General features: G+C 41.3%; 1 protein-coding gene across 1 annotated transcript; it reads left to right on the top strand.

Annotated features, from left to right (window-relative positions):
• The first annotated feature begins 8633 nt into the window (after positions 1–8633).
• Positions 8634–17015, top strand: MRGBP (MRG domain binding protein). Its single transcript, XM_026697393.2, has 5 exons — positions 8634–9053; positions 11161–11282; positions 12919–13000; positions 14185–14259; positions 16034–17015. Exons 1-5 carry the CDS (start codon positions 8687–8689, stop codon positions 16222–16224), a joined length of 837 nt encoding a protein of 278 aa, XP_026553178.2. The 5' UTR covers positions 8634–8686; the 3' UTR covers positions 16225–17015.
• The last annotated feature ends 1311 nt before the right edge of the window (positions 17016–18326 follow it).

The raw sequence follows: 18326 nt of genomic DNA, 5'->3' as shown, positions 1-18326 counted from the left end.
TAGGAGAAACCGTCTCCTAATTATGCTATTAACAGTAGTGATCATTAAAAAAAGATGAATCTTTTGCGAGACTTAATACATCATGATGTTCTAGCTGTCATTTGTGTAAACCAGATCCGAACTACAAAGACGTGCTTAGAGCTGATAGAAGAAATTTTAAAATAGAATAGAATAGAGCTGGAAGGGATCTTGGAGGTCCTCTAGTCCAGCCCCCCCCTCCTCCGCTCAAGCAGGAGATCCTATACCATTTTAGACAAATGACTGTCTAATCTCTTCTTAAAAACCTCCAGTGATGGAGTACCCACAACGTCCAATAGAAAGCTGTTCCCTTGGTTAATGGGCCTCATTGTTAAGAAATTTCTCCTCAGTTCCAGGTTGCTTCTCTCCTTAATTAATTTCTGTTCATTGCCTCTGGGGCTTTGGAAAATAAGTTGACCCCCTTTTCTTTGTGGCAGCCCTTCAAATCTTGGAATACTGCTATCACCCCTAAATCATCTTTTCTTTAGACTAGTCAAACCCAAATCCTGCAACCGTTCTTCGTTTGTTTTTGTCTCCGGGCCTTTGATCTCCTTAGTTGCTCTTCTCTAAACTTTCTCCCAAAAATCTCAACATCTTTTTTGTAGAGTGGCGACCAAAACTGATTGCAGTATTCTAAGTGGGGTCTTTTGCTCATTATTTTTCTGATTATTAAAAACCAGAGACCAGCATGCAAATCTCTTAAAATGTTTGAGAGTCCTTGACTTATCACTGGTTGTTTAATGTCCAAAGTTATGATTAACCAGAAAAAGTGACTTTCAACCTATCTTTGAAATTAGGACTTCTGCACTGCCCCTCTGGTCGTATGACTGCATTTTGAATGTTTGGCAGCCAGCTCCTATTTATAACGAAATACACTGTCTGGCGGTCATGTGGTTTGTGACTTTTTTCTTTCCGACAAAAAAAGGCAAAAAACATCCATTGGATAAGCTGGATTTAAACTTAGGACCATATGTTTTCCTTAACGACCATGTTACTCACTTAAAAGGCCATGATGTCTTGTTTAACAATTGACATAAAATGGTTGTAAAATCAAAGATCTGTAAAGATTTATGACCAAAATTCTGAGCTCAATTATCGATGGAAATTCTCAGTCATGCGGATCATGGCTGTCCCAAAGAAGCTTTTTCAAGAGGCAATTGGACTTCCTTGTTTTTCTTTGAAGATGTTTCGCTTCTCACCCAAGAAGCTTCTTCAGCTCTGACTGGATGGTGGGGAACGGAAGGAGTTATACTCCTTGCAGACAGCTGGTCATTTGCATCCTTTTAGAGAGACATTGAGACCACATGGAACTTTATCTGTGTCCTCAGGGACACCTGAGTTGTGCAAATGGATATAGAGCCTCCTTAGAACTGCTGGAAGGACTGTGTTAAAGACTGGAGATAGATTATGTTGTATCCCTCAGGAGATGGATGTGTGGTATCCTATTGAAAGAGGACTGTTGAATTTTAATATAGATGGCCTCTTTACCCCTCTTTCAAACTAGCGGTCCTCTCTGTCCAAAATGTAGATTTTGCTGTCTTCAAAAGAGTGGCCTTTGTCATGTAAATGCAGATGGTACTGCTGAATCTTGTCCTGATGGGTTTGTTCTCCTATGTTGTGCCATGCATTTAGGAAGTGGCTGTTTAGTTTCCCTGATGTACAGGTCTGCACATGTCTCACTGCACTGTACTGCATATATCACACTGATCCGTTTATGTCTGGGTGTTTTATCCTTGTGGTGGACAAGCTTCTATCTTTGTGTATTCTTGAGTTTAATGTGCACGTAGGGGTTGTGCTGGCTGTAGTTATAAGTCAGAGACTGCTTGTAAGGGAGGCAACAAAAGCAGCTTAAAAGGGGCATGATTTTGCAAAGTAAAGTGTACTTATAATTGTATGTGGCAGTAAGCATTTGGTTACATATAGAAACATAGATTGATTGGATGTGCATCCACTATTCCTAAGAAAAGAGCACAGAGCGGGTGGGTGGAATTAAGCATGTCATCAACTTGAGTTGTTACATTCTCACATACATCAACTTGTCATCAGCTTGAGTTGTTACATTCCCACAAAGCTTCTTGTCCTGCCCTCAGGTGCTCTGGAGAATAGCTTGACTAGCTTGAGAATAGCTTGACTAGCTTGAGAATAGCTTCTTTGTGGCAGCCCCTTAAGATATTGGAAGACTGCTATCATGTAACCCCTAGTCCTTCTTTTCGTTAAACGAGACATACCCAATTCCTGCAACCGTTCCTTATATGTTTTAGCCTCCAGCTCCCTAATCATCTTTATTGCTCTTCTCTGCACTCTTTCTAGAGTCTCAACATCTTTTTTATATTGTGGCGACCAAAATTGCATGTAGTATTCCAAGTGTGGCCTTACCAAGGCATTATAAAGTGGTATTAACACTTCATGGGATCTTGATTCTATCCCTCTGTTTATGCAGTCTAGAATTGTGTTGGCTTTTTTGGCTGCTGCACACGGCTGGCTCATATTTAAATGGTTGTCCACTAGGATTCCAAGATCCCTCTCACAGTTACTACTATTGAGCAAGGTACCACATGTATTGTACCTGTGCATTTGATTTTTCTTGCCTAAATGCAGAGCCTTACTTTTTTCACCATTGAATTTCATTTTGTTAAATAGCGCCCAATGTTCAAGTCTATCAAGATCCTTCTTAAGCCCATCTTCTGGAGCGTTGGCTATTCCTGCCAGCTTGTTGTCGTCTGCAAATTTGATCCGTTCCCCCATCTATCCCCTTGTCCAAGTCATTGACGAAGATGTTGAAGAGTGTTGAACTTTAGTTTATTTAGTGTTGAACTTTAGTTTAATTAGCGTTGAACTTTAATTGATCAGATTCAAACTTGAATAAATCTTCTATACTGCAACTTACAAATGGTCCTAATTCTTTGTGCCTGACATTAATCTGGACAGTTAAAGTTCAGCACTAAATTGGTACTTGATAAGGCTCAACAAAATTCAGGAGGGGTTGAACTCGGAGCCCTTGTGGCTATGTAATGACTCTAAGCTGATGACATACTTAATTCTGCCCACCCCAGTTTTGCCTGTCATTCTCCGACCTATACTATCTGGCCGAGGAATTCTGGGAGTCAAAGCCCACACATCTTCACAATACTATTGTTGAGAAGCATTGCTATATTTATTAAACAAACGTAAGTCTTGCTTTAATTGCTTGCTCATTTCCTATTTCTGGTTCCTCTGACCCTTGGCTGGCCTGTATTCCAGAATTTCTAATCAGTGGTACCTGCCTTGACGATTACTTGCTGCCAAATTGCTCTGACAATTCAAAATATATATTCTTTTAAAGATACCAATAAATCTGTTCTAGACTGGTCTAGTCTTCTATTTGAGATGTATTTTTTTTAAAAAAAAGAAGAACTGTAAAAATTGAATTATACTTTTTTTTTTTTTTTAAAAAAACCCTGCTTAGTCTATCATTTTTCCCTCTACAATAAAGTCTAGAACATTTTTAATGTTCTCATCATTTTCATTAGCAGACAGCTTGTTCCTTGCCATCTTTAAATCAGGATATATATTATGCTATGGACTCTCTGGATGATTGCATTTCTTGACAGTAATATAATAAACTCCCTGTAGAGTTGAGTTGTGTACTCCGTTTTGTTCCTATTTCTTCTTTCTTAAAAAAAAAAGTCTCTACTGAAAGAGTGAATTACAGTCCCTTCTTTTGATCCAATAAAGAGAAAGGCTGAAAATTTAAGATATTGTGATTTTCACTTTCAAATGTCCACTTCAATGTTGCTTCTTTATTACGTATGCTTTTAAGATGCTGTACCAGCCTGAGTCTGAACAGGGATTGTCATTATTCTAACTTCTGCTTCTGATCTCACTGCTAATTGCCTTACCTTGTTAAAAAGAACAATTGAATAAAATTATGCAATGTAATCATGTTTGTTGATCAAAGTATCGGTTTTTATGGGTTGGTTTAATGTTTTTCTTAATGCAGTTGTTTAAAAAAAGAGTAGGTTCATTGATGCGAAGTCACAGTTATGTGTACCCAAGCTAACCCTACATATAGGATATACTATACAGAATCCTACACAGGGGTGGGATTCTACCAGTTTGGACCAGTTCAGGTGAATTGGATGTTGCGTTTACATCTTGAACTGACCGTCTGGCCCCGTCCACCCTGCCCCTCCCCTCCCAGGAGTCTCCATGGGGCCCATTTTGGATGCAGGTAAGTGCAGGGTCCCTGCAGAGGCTTGGGGAGGGTGAAAAACGGGCTGAACTGAAAGTTCTGGAAGTTCCAGAAATAGGACTGTTTCTGGCTTCCAGAGGCCCTCCGGAGCCCGGGGGAGGCCATTTTCGGCCTCCCAGAGGCCCAAGGGAAGCCTCCAGACCCTGGGGAAGGTGAAAGACAGCCAGGGGTGGGATTCTACAGGTTCGCACCTATTCTCTAGAATATTTCTCCCTTGCAGTGTCCCAGAGTCATGCAATCCCCTTTTGCAGGGAGTTTTCAAACTTGACAGCTTTAAGACTTGTGGACTTCAACTCCCAGTATTGATCCTCCAGTCATGTTAGCTCGGGAATTCTGGGAGTTGAAGTCCACAAGTCTTAAAGCTGCCAAATTTGAAGACCCTTGCCCTTTTGTGACCATCTGACAAGCAAAGTCAATAGGGGAGCGAGGCAGCCATTTCTAAGCAACACTGTTACGTGAACCGTGCTCCATTTTATGACCTTGCTTGCCACGGTTGTTAAGTGAATCGCTGTAGTTGTTAAGTTAGGAACATGATGTTAAGCGAATCTGGACTTCTCCATTGTCTTTGCTTGTCAGAAGGTGGCAAAAGGGGATTGTACCCCAGGACACTGCAACGATCGTAACAATGAACCAGTTGCCAAGGGTCTGAAGTTTGATCACATGACCACAGCGGTGCTGCAATGGTGGTATGTCATAAGTCACTTTTTTCAGTGCCATTGTAACTTTGAACGGTCACTAAATGAATAGTTGTAAATTGAGGACTACCTGTAGCTATTTCTAACAGACAGGAATCAGGAGGTGAAGCCAGGCAGAATCACACCTGATACCTGTACAATTAGCACAGTGCCCCCCCCCCAAGGCTAGGCGCTTTCTCCACCTCTCTTCTCCCTATATACCAATGACTGCATCTCAAAGAATCCATCTGTTAAAATACTGAAATTTGCAGATGACACAGCAGTGATTGGTCTCATTCAAGACAACGACAAATCCGCACATAGACAGGAGGTTGTATAACTTGCCTTGTGGTGTAACCGGAACAATCTGGAACTGAACACACTCAAAACTATAGAAATGGTGGTAGAATTTAGAAGAAACCCTCCCATATTACTACCGCTTACAAACACCTCTTACAACACAGTATCAACAGTAGAGACCTTCAAATTTCTAGGTTCTATTATATCACATGACCGAAAATGGACACCTAACATCAAAAACTTCATCAAAAAAGCACAACAAAGAATGTTCTTTCTGCGCCAACTCAGAAAGCTCAAACTGCCCAAGGAGCTGCTGATAGAGTTCTACAGAGGAATGATTGAGTCTCTCATCTGCACCTCTATAACTGTCTGGTTTGGCTCTGCAACCCAACAAGACAGACACAGACTTCAGAGGATAATTCGGGAAATAATAATGCAGGAAAAACAATTACTAACAACCTGCCTTCCATGGAGGACCTGTATACTGCACGAGTCAAAAAGAGGGCTGTGAAAATATTTACAGACCCCTCACATCCCAGACATAAACTGTTTCAACTCCTTCCCTCAAAATGACGCTATAGAGCACTGTACACCAGAACAATTAGACACAAGAACAGTTTTTCCCCGAACGCCATCACTCTGCTAAACAAATAATTCCCTCAACACTGTCCAACTATTTACAAAGTCTGCACTACTATTACTATTAATATTCTCATCACTCCTTATCGCCCATCCTCTCCCACTTGTGACTGTAAGACTGTAACTTTGTCGCTTGTATCCTTACTATTTATATTGACTGTTTTCTAGTATGATTTGATTGCTTATTGTACCCTATGACTATTAAGTGTCGTACCTTATGATTCTTGATGAATTTATCTTTTCTTTTATGTACACTGAGAGCATTTGCACAAAGAAAAATTCCTTGTGTGTCCAATCACACTTGGCCAATAAAAATCCTATTCTATTCTATTCTATTTAGCCACTATGTTTTCTTAACTTTCAAAAGTTTTCAACATCGAAAAGATGATGAATGGCAGATGGAAAGGCAAAGATTTTTCTTAGGTGTCTTTTATCTGGCAATTACTTTCAGTTCCCTAATTCATCCAAGGCTCCAATAAATAAAATAATTTATTTAAACAGAAGCTGTCACCATAATAGGGCAGGTTTTAAGGTTTAATTCAGTTTCCGATACAAAGGGATGGTTTTGCCAATATTCTTTCCTTTTTCCTTTTTACTTAATAAGTTCATTTTACTGCCCTGAAATTTGGTATCTCTGGTATTAGTGTATAAAGTATTGTTATTTAGTTTAATGTCAAGTGGGGGATTAAGATTTTGAATTAATAACAAACTACAGGAACAGTTAATCTCCACAATAAGACAGATGCTGTTCCACCGTTATAAATCTAAACCAAAATGAAATAATAGGGATGTTTCATGGATTAGATCCACTCAACTTGCATTATAAACACTTATAGTGCATACTTTGGCCTGGAAAGAAAACTTGGGGTGGTTTTATAAACTTTGCAAAACAAATCAAATCAAACTTCCAACATTCTAAATGAAGAATTAATTTAGGCTTCTGTATCAGAATACTTCCATATAAATGTGGAAGATAGCAATGTTTTTAACGTATTGTTTTTAATCAACAAAAATAAAATGTAAAACAGAAAAAAAGAGAAAAACGAACATCCAACACTAATAGTGAAAAGAAGTGGGGAAAAAGGCTTGTGTACAAAAAATGGAAAAAGAAAAAAATATCAAATAGGTGTAACTTTAAAGATAAAAATCCACCCCGGTTGGATGCTGACAAATAAAGAAAGAAAGAACTAATAGGTTTTCCTTGCCTTACCTCTCAGGTATAACAATAGTTATTCCCATCCATATTTAACAAAAATGTTGTATTAAATAAATACTGTAAATATTCCAGCTATGGAAATCTGTCTAATCTAATTGACCCCACATCTGATCATAATGGAAGATAACATTGTTATTCTGGAATTAATAATAACAATACATCAGTCAACTGAAAAAAGCAGTCTCACTTGGAACAGTTTACTTCCTGTGATGATACCTTTAACACCATCAAGCATCAACATCTGCCTATCCCAGGTCCTTGAACTCAGTAACTGGATAAAAAATGCCAAATCCAGTCTGAACATCTGGCTGATTGTGTGATGAACCAATACTGTCACCTTCCATTATGACATCTTCACAATGTTTGCTGCAATAACACACACACACCCATATCAAGTACTCCTTCGCATACCGTTCTGGACAAATGGCTGTCCAATCTAGTAATTAAACCTTAAAAGCCTGCCCTATAATGGTAATAGTTTCTGCTTAGATAAATTATTTTAAATTTATTTTCAACGTTCACCTGCATTTAAAAGACAACGGCCACTCTTTTGAAGACAGCAAAGACCTCATTTTGGACAGAGAGGACCACTGGTTTGAAAGAGGGGTCAAAGAGGCCATCTATCTCCAAACTGAACAGCCTTACCTCAACAGAGGGGGAGAGATACAACATCATCTATCTCCAGTCTAAAACACGGTCTTTTCAGCAGTTCCAAGAAGGCTCCATACCATTTGCACTACAGGTAGTCCTTGACTTATAACAGTTCATTTAGTGACTGTTCGAATTTACAACGGCACTGAAAAACAGGACTAGGGTAGCATCACCAGGGTAGCATCCCCATGATCACATGATCAAAATTGAGATGCTTGGCAACTGGTTCATACTTATAACGGTTGCAATGTCCCAGGGTCATGTGATCCCTTTTTGCGTCCTTTTGACAGGCAAAGCCAATGGGGAAGCCAGACTCACATAACAACTGCAATGATTCACTTAACAACTATGGAAATGTCGTAAAGTGAGGTAAAATTCACTAAACAAATGTTTCATTTAACAACATACATTTTGGGCTCAGTTGTGGCCGTAACCCAAGTACTACCTGTACTCAGGTGACCCTGAGGACACAGATAAGCCTCCAAGTGGCCTCAATGGCTCTCTAAAAAAGATGCAAATGACCAGCTGTCTGCAAGGAATACAAATCCTTCCACTCCCCACCATCCAGTCAGAGCTGAAGAAGCTTCTTGGATGAGAAGCAAAACATCTTCAAAGAAAAAAAACAGTGTGGGAAGGCAACCCATACACCCCTCCTTGAAGAATGAAATATTTTGAGGAATATTTTTTTTTTAAAAGGCAGGATAAAATATTTCCCCTAAAAGAGAAATTAAAAAAAACAAATCTTAAGGGAGACAGAAACTCAGAGCTCCAGAACTCAGTATCTGCCTCCCTTAAGATTTTGTTATTTCTCTTTTAAGGAAAATATATTTGTCCTGCCTTTTTTAAATATTCCTCAAAATACTTCTTCTAGGACTGGAGGGGGAGAGTGTTGGCTTCTCACACCAGAAAGTCCTGTTGCCTCTTGAGGGGGAAAAAAGCACTTTAGGGGCAGCTGAGATGCTAAGAGCGGATCCTCAGCCATTGATACTGGAGGCCCGCACGGACGCCAGGGGGCGCTGGGCGTCCGCACGGGCCTCGGCGGCGGCCATGGGCGAAGCGGAGAGCTCGGCTGGGGCAGCGGAGGTGAAGCCCCCCTGCTCTGGCCTGGGCCCTGGGCCTGCTCCGCCCGCGATGGAGCCCGGGTCTCAAGCGTCGTCGGAGGACGCGGCGGCTGCGGCGGCCGCTATCGCTTCGGCCGCGATGTCAGCCACATCGGCGGCTCCTCCGCCGCCGCCTCCTCCGCCGCTGCTGCCCGTGCCGGTGGTGTGGAGTCCCGAAGTGGAGGTGTGCCTCTTCCATGCCATGCTGGGCCACAAGCCCGTCGGTGAGTGCTTTGGGGGCGCGGGGGTGGAGGGAGTGATAAAAGCAGGCCGCAGGTCGAGCCTCGGCCTCGCGTAGCGGCGCCAACCGAGGCGAGGCGCGAGAAGGCGGGCGGGATTCTTAACGGCAGCGCGGGGTCTGGGCCGGCCACTTTCCGCCCTGCACTTCGTTTCCAAACTGGCTTAGTTTCACTCGGATTGCCGTTATCGCGGCCTTTTAGGGTTGGAGGGCAGAAGAATTTAATTTCTCAGGCTGTAGGGGTGAAAAAAGGGGTATTTGCCCCGAAAATGAAAGCATCTTTTTTTTTTTGTTTCATTCCGGGATAAATTCCAGGGTGGCCAGCTGTCTTTGAAACCTGAAGTAGCTGAGCTGGTTCTGATTATTTTTGGTTATTGTTGGATGGGAGACCACCAGGAGAGCCCAGGCCCAAGCTCAGTTCAGGAGACTCCCTCAAAAATGGAGGTCCGGTAGAAGAAGCTTTCTCTTTTTTAGATTAAATTGAGAGGAAAGTCAATAATAATGGAAAGTATTGGAGATTGGAGCCCTCATTTTTAAGAAAACAGACCAGGAGCTTGAAACTAGATCTGTTCCATTAATATTGAGAAAAATATTGTCATTACATGATCACTACTAATAAACATTAATTTAGTAATAGTATTGCTCAAACTAGCTGTAACCAGACAACACACTGTTTATCCAGACATTGAAATTGTTGCTCTTTCTTTTTATAGTAATATATATATATATGAAACTAGACCTGTTCCCTCAAAAATTCACAAACCGCAAAATAGTGCTAATTCTTGCAAGCAGAATCAGGTTGAATTTGGGTCATTTGATGTAGTTTCCCTTTATTCTGTCTTGATTGTATATTGGCTCTTTACAAGAGAGTAGAACTTTGGCCAAGAAGACCTTGGAATCTAAATTATTTGTGATTTTTTTTTCTCCCATCAGGTTTTGCTTTCCTTGATTACAACCTAGAGAATTTTTTTCTCTTGTCTCCATATTAAGTTTGACATAAGTAGTGTGATCTGGTACTTTGTGAATAAGTTCACAGAGGCAGAAATGGTTGGATTTTGTTAACCCTCATTGGCCCAACATACCCACTTGTCCTTGATGGATAAAGCATGCCATTTTTGCAAAAGTTTCCCAGTTTAACTCTCCCCAATGCACCTCTTACTCCCTGCAGCCAAATCTATGGGGTATAATCTATTTGACCAGTTGTATTCTAGATCCACTGTGGAGTTGTAAATTTTTAAACTAGATATCTTTTTTTGGGTGAGGGGGAAGAGAGGTTTGTACTGCAGCATTTATGAAATAACTTGTGGCCTCAGCAGGCACCTTGCCTGGAATTGGAAGTTAAACCTGCTGAGGCCACAAGTTACTTTATAAATACAACTGGTTCATTTAGTGACCATTTAAACTTAACAGCAGCTTGTGACCATTGACATGATAATTTTTTGACATGATAACTTTTGCAGCATTCCCCACCCCCATGGTCACGTGATCAAAATTCAGATGCTTGGCAACTGACTTGTATTTATTATGGTTGCAATGTTCTGGTGTCATGGGATCCCTTTTGCCATTTTCTGGCAAGCAAAGTCAAAGGGGAAGTCAGATTCACTTAATAACCATATTACTAATATAATTACTGCAGCAATTAACTTATCTCTGGCAAGAAATGTTGTAAAATGAGGCAAAAGTCACTTAATCGCCTTGCCTAGCAACAGAAATTTTGGGTTCGATTGTGGTCATAATTTGAGGACTACCTGAATTAGAGACTTCCAAGGAATGCCAATCATGCAGACTAGACTGGGTTTTTTTTTTTAAATTAAACTGCTTCTATATCATTTCCAAAGAGAATCATAGATGTGCCCAATAAATCAGTATTTCTCAACCATGACAACTTTAAGATGTGTGTTGAATTCCCAGAATTCCCCATGCTGGGTAGGGAATTCTGGAGTTGAAGTCCACACCTCTTATATGTTGTCAAGGTTCAGAAACACTGCATAAGCCATCAGAAGTCAAGTGTGATACAAAGAAGTCTTTCTTTTTGTGTTAGCTTTTCTTTTTTCCCCCCTGTCCACCGTTCTCACTCTTTCTTTCCCCTTCAGGTGTGAATCGCCATTTTCATATGATCTGTATCCGAGATAAATTTAGTCAGAATATTGGGAGGCAAATTTCTTCCAAAGTTATCTGGGATCACTTGAGCACGATGTATGACATGCAGGCACTGGTAAGTGTTGACAGGTGAACAACATAGGTCGGTGCCTCTGCTGACTTACAGCAATGAGGGCTGGCCATAGAAAGTGCCTGCTCTGCAACCCAAGTCAGGTGGAGAAATGTTGATAGTTGGTTCTTTCAGAGAGGAAACCATTGCTGGGTGGTCCTTTCTATCCCCCATGCTCCATTTTGCACCAGAGCTGCAGTTGCGTGCAGACAAAAAGATCCCACGTGGGCTATTTTTCAGTCTTTGGAACTCCTGACTCCTGAGGCTGATCATAATATCGAAGAAATCATGTTGGGTGCAGAGCACCCTCTTGGAAATACATGCTAAAATCAGTAACGGTGAACCTTTTGGGCTCAGGGTGTCAAAAATTCAGAGAAAGCCAAACTTGACTCTGTTGACATGATAACCCATCCAAGGAAAGAAAAAAAATTATTTTTTAAAAAAAGATTACAGCCCAAATATGTGTGGTGCTATATATTATGTAAATAAATGTCAAATAATTAACAAAAATGAAATACTAGTAAAACAAACTCATTTTCAGAAGCTCCGAAGGCTGCATAATTTCAGATCCCATTCTTGCCCAGCCTCCAAAAGTCACTAGAGAACTGGATGTACACCCATTTCAACTGGATGTACTTTCACTTTTGGGGTGTTGGTACACTGGTATGTCACCCAAAACATGTCACCTTTGAGGTGTGTGCCATACGTTCGCCATCTTTGTGCTAGATGTTAAACATAGGTGTAAGAACCAGTGCAGTTCAGGGGTTGAACTCCAGATAGGGAGAGCCAGATTGCAGTCCTCCCTTTGGATCACTTGGGGCTAGTCACTGGATTGGGAAAACATCTGTCTTTCCACCCTTATTGGACAAAGAGGGTAGATTATGGCCTCAACCTTCAATAAAGAGATCTTTATCCTACAGTGAATTGATTTGGGTTGATACAATATATAATGTTAAGTTTTATATCATGCACCCATTTATCCTTTCATCTTATGCTCCCTTATTAAATATCTGTCCTGGAATACCATATTATGCCTGCAGAAAGCTCTGTAGGTATTATAATATTGTGATCAGATAAAAAAGTGCAGAAATTGAGAACTGAAAAGACATCACAAGATCTAAAATTCATCTGAGAAGGCGATGCTTTTCGTTCTAGTTAATACCTTTCTTGTGCACATGCCATATATCTGTAGCACCCTTTTAGGGATTATATGTGTGAGAAAGATGCACAAATTGTAACGATTGCTGTTTATTGTATATTTTCATTTTTAAAGGAAATCTTACTTGTTGATGTTCAGTATCATAAGCAACAATAATACCATGCAGAATAATTCAATTTTGTACAGCATGATTTATGGTAGCATAGAGTGCAGTCATAAAATAAAAACGAATACATAAGAGAATAATGTAAATGCTGCATCAAACATCAACACATACAAGCTTTAAAAAACAACTACTGAGAAGTGTTGATCTTATGTGCTAAACGAGTTTAGAGGTCAGGAAAAAAAAAGGAAGGGCTAGAAACAAAATAGGAGCTCTTTCAAAATATTATGCCCTAATTGCAAAATTTTGTGTATGTTTATTTGGAAAAAAAACTCAAGGTTGGCATAATCAGTTTAATTAATTTTGTTTTTCTTTTTAAGCATGAGTCTGAGATTCTTCCTTTCCCCAACTCAGAAAAAAACTTCATCCTCCCTGAAGAAATTATTCAAGAAGTAAAAGAAGGTGAGACATTTGGATGTATGGTACATTTCTTGCAAACAAAATCTTACAGTAAAAGTCTGTATAAAATGGCAGCCTAAGCCATTACACTAGACCAGGGGTGTCTAACCTTGGCAACTTTAAGACTTGTGGACTTCAGCAAAGCTGGCTGAGGAATTCTGGGAGTTGAAGTCCACAAGTCTTAAAGTTGCCAAGGTTGGACACCCCTGCACTAGATGATATATTGATATAGTGCTCAAACGGCCAGAATTCGGCATGAGGTAGTCCTCAACTTACAACCATAATTTTTAAAGCAAGCTGTGATGTCTTTTTGAAAGTTATCCAAAAATAGCACTGGTTTACAAGGATAGCGCAGCTTGCTTTTGGAAGCTGTTTTCTGCTCTCCTCCAAATTGGCATCCCAGTGATAGCACAGGTAAAGCTTCCAAACCAAGATGAAGTGGCTTCCTAAACCTATGTTGTTTCCAGAAAATTTGGAAACCTGATCTAGGTTTGGAGCCTTCCAGATGGATGAATATCAGTTGCCAGAATTTTTAGCAGTGACCATGCCGAGGTTAAGGAATGCTACTAAATTCTTTCCTGAAAGCAGAGCATAGCTCACGTTTTCATGAAGGAAGAAAGCAAATCTCTCTCTTTGAGGGTGCTATTCATTTTTGGTGGAAATGGACTGATTACAATGAATCCTATATGTTCCCTTCAGTGCTTTTTGGATAGAAAAATATATTTTGAAAGCTGTTGAAATGGGTAAAGGCAACAACTTCAAGAGCACAGAGAAATTTGCCAAAATGATAAAATTTGGATTTAAGTCATGATGTCATCCATTTTAGAGATGGAATAGGAATGTCCTCTCTTTTGCTCCAAACAAAAGAGGTTTTAGGACCGTACCAGTTGAATGTAAACTGAAAAAAATATGCATATTTTTGGTACCATTTACTGCCCTGAAATTATTGCTCATTTCCTGCTTCTTTGTTTTCGAGGCTGTCAGTTTGGTTTGGTTTTTTCCCTAACCCGTACTTCAAAAAAAATATATATATCCTACTTCTAGATGATTTGGTGGCAGCAGGAGCTGGCAGTGAAAAATCCTGTTGCCCCAAAACTCACTTGGTGACCTCCTCAAGATCAGCTGAAGGAAGAAAGACATTGAAATTCCCTATTTGCCCACTGATCTGCTTCTCATTCTTCACATAGGTAAAGTGATGATTGAAGACGATGTGAAGGAAGAAATAAAAGAAGAGATGGAAGCGCACTCAGCCGCTGAAGAAGGTATTTTGATATGTAAAAGACAAGTCTTCAGTAAGAAAAGGATTATCCCTTATTAGATCTCACATGTGCAGATCATGAAAAAATTGTTTTAGAAAGTAAACTGTTTTAGAAGAGTTGAAAGAGATCGTGCGTTGTTAAGAGGTGGGAAACTGCATGTTGCAATGCATTTCAACCTTGACAACATGACAAGAGATTAGACAACCATTTGTCTGCAATGATATAGGGCAGAGGTCTCCAAACTTGGCAACTTTAAGACTTGTAGACTTCAACTCCCAGAATTCTTCTGGCAGCATAGCAGGCTGGAGAATTCTGGGAGTTGAAGTCCACAAGTCTTAAAGTTGCCAAGTTTGGGGACCCCTGATATAGGGTGTCCTGTATGAGCAGTGGGTTGAACTCCAAAGTCCCTTCCAACTCTGTTAATTCTGTTGAACTTAAGATATGTGGACTTCAACTCCCAGAATTCCTCAAAACTTATTCATGAGATCTCATTATAGAGTCCACGTTCCAATGGTCAGTCTTCCTCTGAAGTCATGTGACCAAACATCAGACACTCAACAACAGGGCTTGCATTTATGACAATGTCTTGCAGTCATGACCACATTTTAGGGCAGTTTTGCTGAAAACCAGCATTCCCTGTTTTTTCAGCAAAAGCCATGTCCATGGCACATCATTGGTTTGCTTAACGACCACGGTGATTTGCTTAACAACTGCCACAAAAGTGGTGAAACTGGGTCAGTCACATGATCAAGCCATTCTCCGAACCATTTCCAGATACGACAGTAATGGGCCAGCTCCATTATATTTGTATCTTGAGGTCTACTTCTAGTTATTAAATAGAAAACTGACCATTTAGGTCCATGAAGAATCGGATAAAATCAGATGGGTGGAAATGGATCAAGGAAAGAAACAACCTGGAATTAAGGAGAAACTTACTGACAGTGAGGACAATTAACCGGAGGAACAGCTTCCCTTCAGACGTTGTAGAGTCTTCATCACTGGAGGTTTTTAGGAAGAGACTGGACATCCACCTGTTTGAAATGATATAGGGACGTGATGGTGAACTTACGGCAAACGTGCCATAGGTGGCACACAGAGCCATTTGTGAGGACACGCAGAGCCCCATCAAAATTGACCTGTGCGTGTGCGCACCTCCCAGCTGATTTTCGGCACGTTTGAAGCCGTTTTCGCCCTCCTGGAGGCTCAAGGGAAGCTCAGCAGCCTAAAAAACAGGCCCGTTTATCAGGCTCCAGAGGCCCTCCGGAGGCTGAAAACGGGCACTTCCGGTATTTCCAGAAGGCCCGTTTTTCAGCCTCCCGAGACTGCAGAGGCTTCCCTCAAGCCTCCGGGAGGGCGAAAACGGCCTCAACTGGCCCCCGGAAATCAGCTGGGAGGCACGCGCATGCGCAGTGCAGGTAAGGGGATGGGCGGGGGTGTTGCGTGTGCATGCGCGGGGGGGGGCGGGGCGCATTTCATTGTGAGTGCCAGCACACACACGTTTTCAGCACACCACAACAAAAAGGTTCGCCATCACTGTTATAGGGTCTCCTGCTATAGGGTTGGACTAGAAGACCCCCCAGGGTCCCTTCCAGCTGTATTCTGATTGATTGGTTGAAATTGTGGATAGAATTGGCCTACTTTTAAGCTACGGATAGATTTTGTTAATGTATATTTCTTATCAAAAGGAAAGAAATGCACCTAAATTCATTGCAGCCTTGCTCTTTTTGGGGGGAACGGAGATGTGACTTAAATCATGGTTGTCATCATTGTGTTTCAGTATATGCTTCTCTGGGGAGCCTGGCAAAGGCCACCGAGAAACCCAGCAGCAAAGAGAAGGAGCGAAGTTCCTCAGAGTCTGGATCCAAAGAAGGAGGAGATAAGAGGAAGCGGAACAGAGTCACCGAGAAGGTCTTAAATGCAAACAGCAACCCGTCCAGTCCCAGCGCAGCCAAAAGGCGCAGGACATAAAAGATGGCGGAACCACCCTGGAGCGGATCCTGGGGGGAAACTGTAGGTCCTAGTTAGCCCATCATCAGTGTTGAATGGGGGAGACAAAGTGAGATAAACTGGTCATCACCCCTCTCGAAGGAAGCAAAGAAAGAAAGCTTTGGCCTCCAAATTTTAGGAATAGAGGGAGTCTTTACAGCAGATGCCAAACAAGTCCAACGTTTCTTCTCGCTGTCAGATGCAAACTTACTACTTAGTCTCATAACTGGATCTGTGGGAACCAAGGAGCATCGGTTTTTGATTTAATTTTTTAGAGGCTTCTGTGTTTTGAACTGGAGCTGCTCACCTTGGCGACCGCAGCACAATTCTCGATAAGCAGAATCGGAACTTGCCAAAAACAACTTGAGTTTAATCACCCTGGGATCAGTCAGGCGTGTTGCCTGGTAACAGAAGAGAGTTCTCTGTATATTTGTATATATGTATGTGGGGTTTTTTTTTTTTTAATTCATTATTTAATTTACTGACCGTTTTTAAAGAAGTATTTTTTTGCAGAAATTCTTAAATAGAGGTTCGGGTAACTTTGCTATTTAAGCTATTTTGGAAGTAGGTTTAGGTTTTTACTTGAAAATGTGCTGAGTTTATACGCACAGGTGTTAAAAGCTGAACTCTCTTAGTGTTTCTGTGTGATCCGATAGTAAAATTTCCTTCTCTGAATTAGGGAGGATTTAGAAAACACCTTTTGTAAGAAAAACAGTAACAGTTACAGTAACATTCAACATTCTGTTTGAATAAATTTCTGCTGTTCGATAAAATGGGTTCCAGTCCCTTTCATGTTTCATTCGAACCCTTTACATTTTACAAGCCTACATGAAGTCAGGTTCCTTTCACCTAGTTCTAAGAAAAGCTCAGTTTATGGTCAGCTTTAATTCTTGCGAGCAGCCGGTGATTTTTCTCCACCCTTTAGGCCCGTGGTGGTGAACCTACGGCGCATGTGCCAGAGACGGCATGCAGAGCCCTCTCTGGGCAGGTGAGCCGTCGCCCTGGCTCAGCTCTGCCACGCATGTGCGCGCGCCTCCTGCCGGCCAAGCTTCACCTCTCTACCACGCATGCATGGGGGGGGACATGCACATGTGGGGGAAATACTAGAAGTGACGAAATGGGCCTGCAGAAGCCTTCCTGAAGCCTCTGGGAAGCCGAAAAAGGCCTCAAACCGCCCCAAAATCAGCTGTGAGGTGCAGTACAGGTAAGTATGCGTAGGGGTCCTGGGAGGGCGCGCACATTGCCTTCTGGGTGCTGACATGTGAGTGTAACCATGCAAGCGCGCACACTATTTTTGGCACAGGAGCACAAAAAGGTTAGCCACCGGTGGCTTTGTGTGTGTGTGTGTGTACATGTAGTCCTTAACCTACAACCACGATTGAGCCCAAAATTCCTCTTGCTAATCGAGAGAGTTATTGAGTTTTGCTCCATTTTATGACTTTGCCACAGTTGTTAAGTGAATCCCTGCAGTTTTTAAGTTTGTAACAGGGTTGTTAAGTGAATCTGGCTTCCCCATTGGCTTTGCTTGTCAGAAGGTCACACAAGGGGATTACATGACCCTGGGACACTGCAACTGTCATAAATACGAGTCGGTTGCCAGGCAGCTGAATTTCAGTCGCGTGGCCATGGGGATAACTGCAAGGGTTGTAAGTGTGAACAACTTCATCATAAGTCACCTTTTTTTTCAGTGTCGTAACTTTGGTCATTAAACGAACTGTTGTAAGTCGACTTATCTGTGCTTTGTGCCATTTTCTTATTCTTCAGCTGGGAAATAATAAAGATATACCCGTAGTTGCAATCTCCTCGCATATAAATAGTCCTCGAGTTACAACCACAATGGAGCCCAAAATATGTTTTGCTGAGTGAAACATTAAGTAAGTTTGCCCCATTTTACAAATTTTCTTGCCATGGAGGTTAAGTGAATCATTGCATTTTTTTAAGGTTAGCAACACTTTAAAATAGTGTTAAGTGAATCTGGCTTCACTCCATTGACTTTGCTTATGAGAAGGTCACAAAAGGGGATCACGTGACCCCAGGGACACTGCAGCCGTCATAAATATGAGTCAGTTGCCAAGCATCCGAAT

The sequence above is a fragment of the Pseudonaja textilis genome, chromosome 3 (assembly GCF_049901715.1).
Source record: "Pseudonaja textilis isolate UNSWEBS1 chromosome 3, rPseTex1.2, whole genome shotgun sequence".
Taxonomy (NCBI): Eukaryota; Metazoa; Chordata; class Lepidosauria; order Squamata; family Elapidae; genus Pseudonaja; species Pseudonaja textilis.
This window is presented reverse-complemented; position numbering and strand designations above follow the sequence as displayed.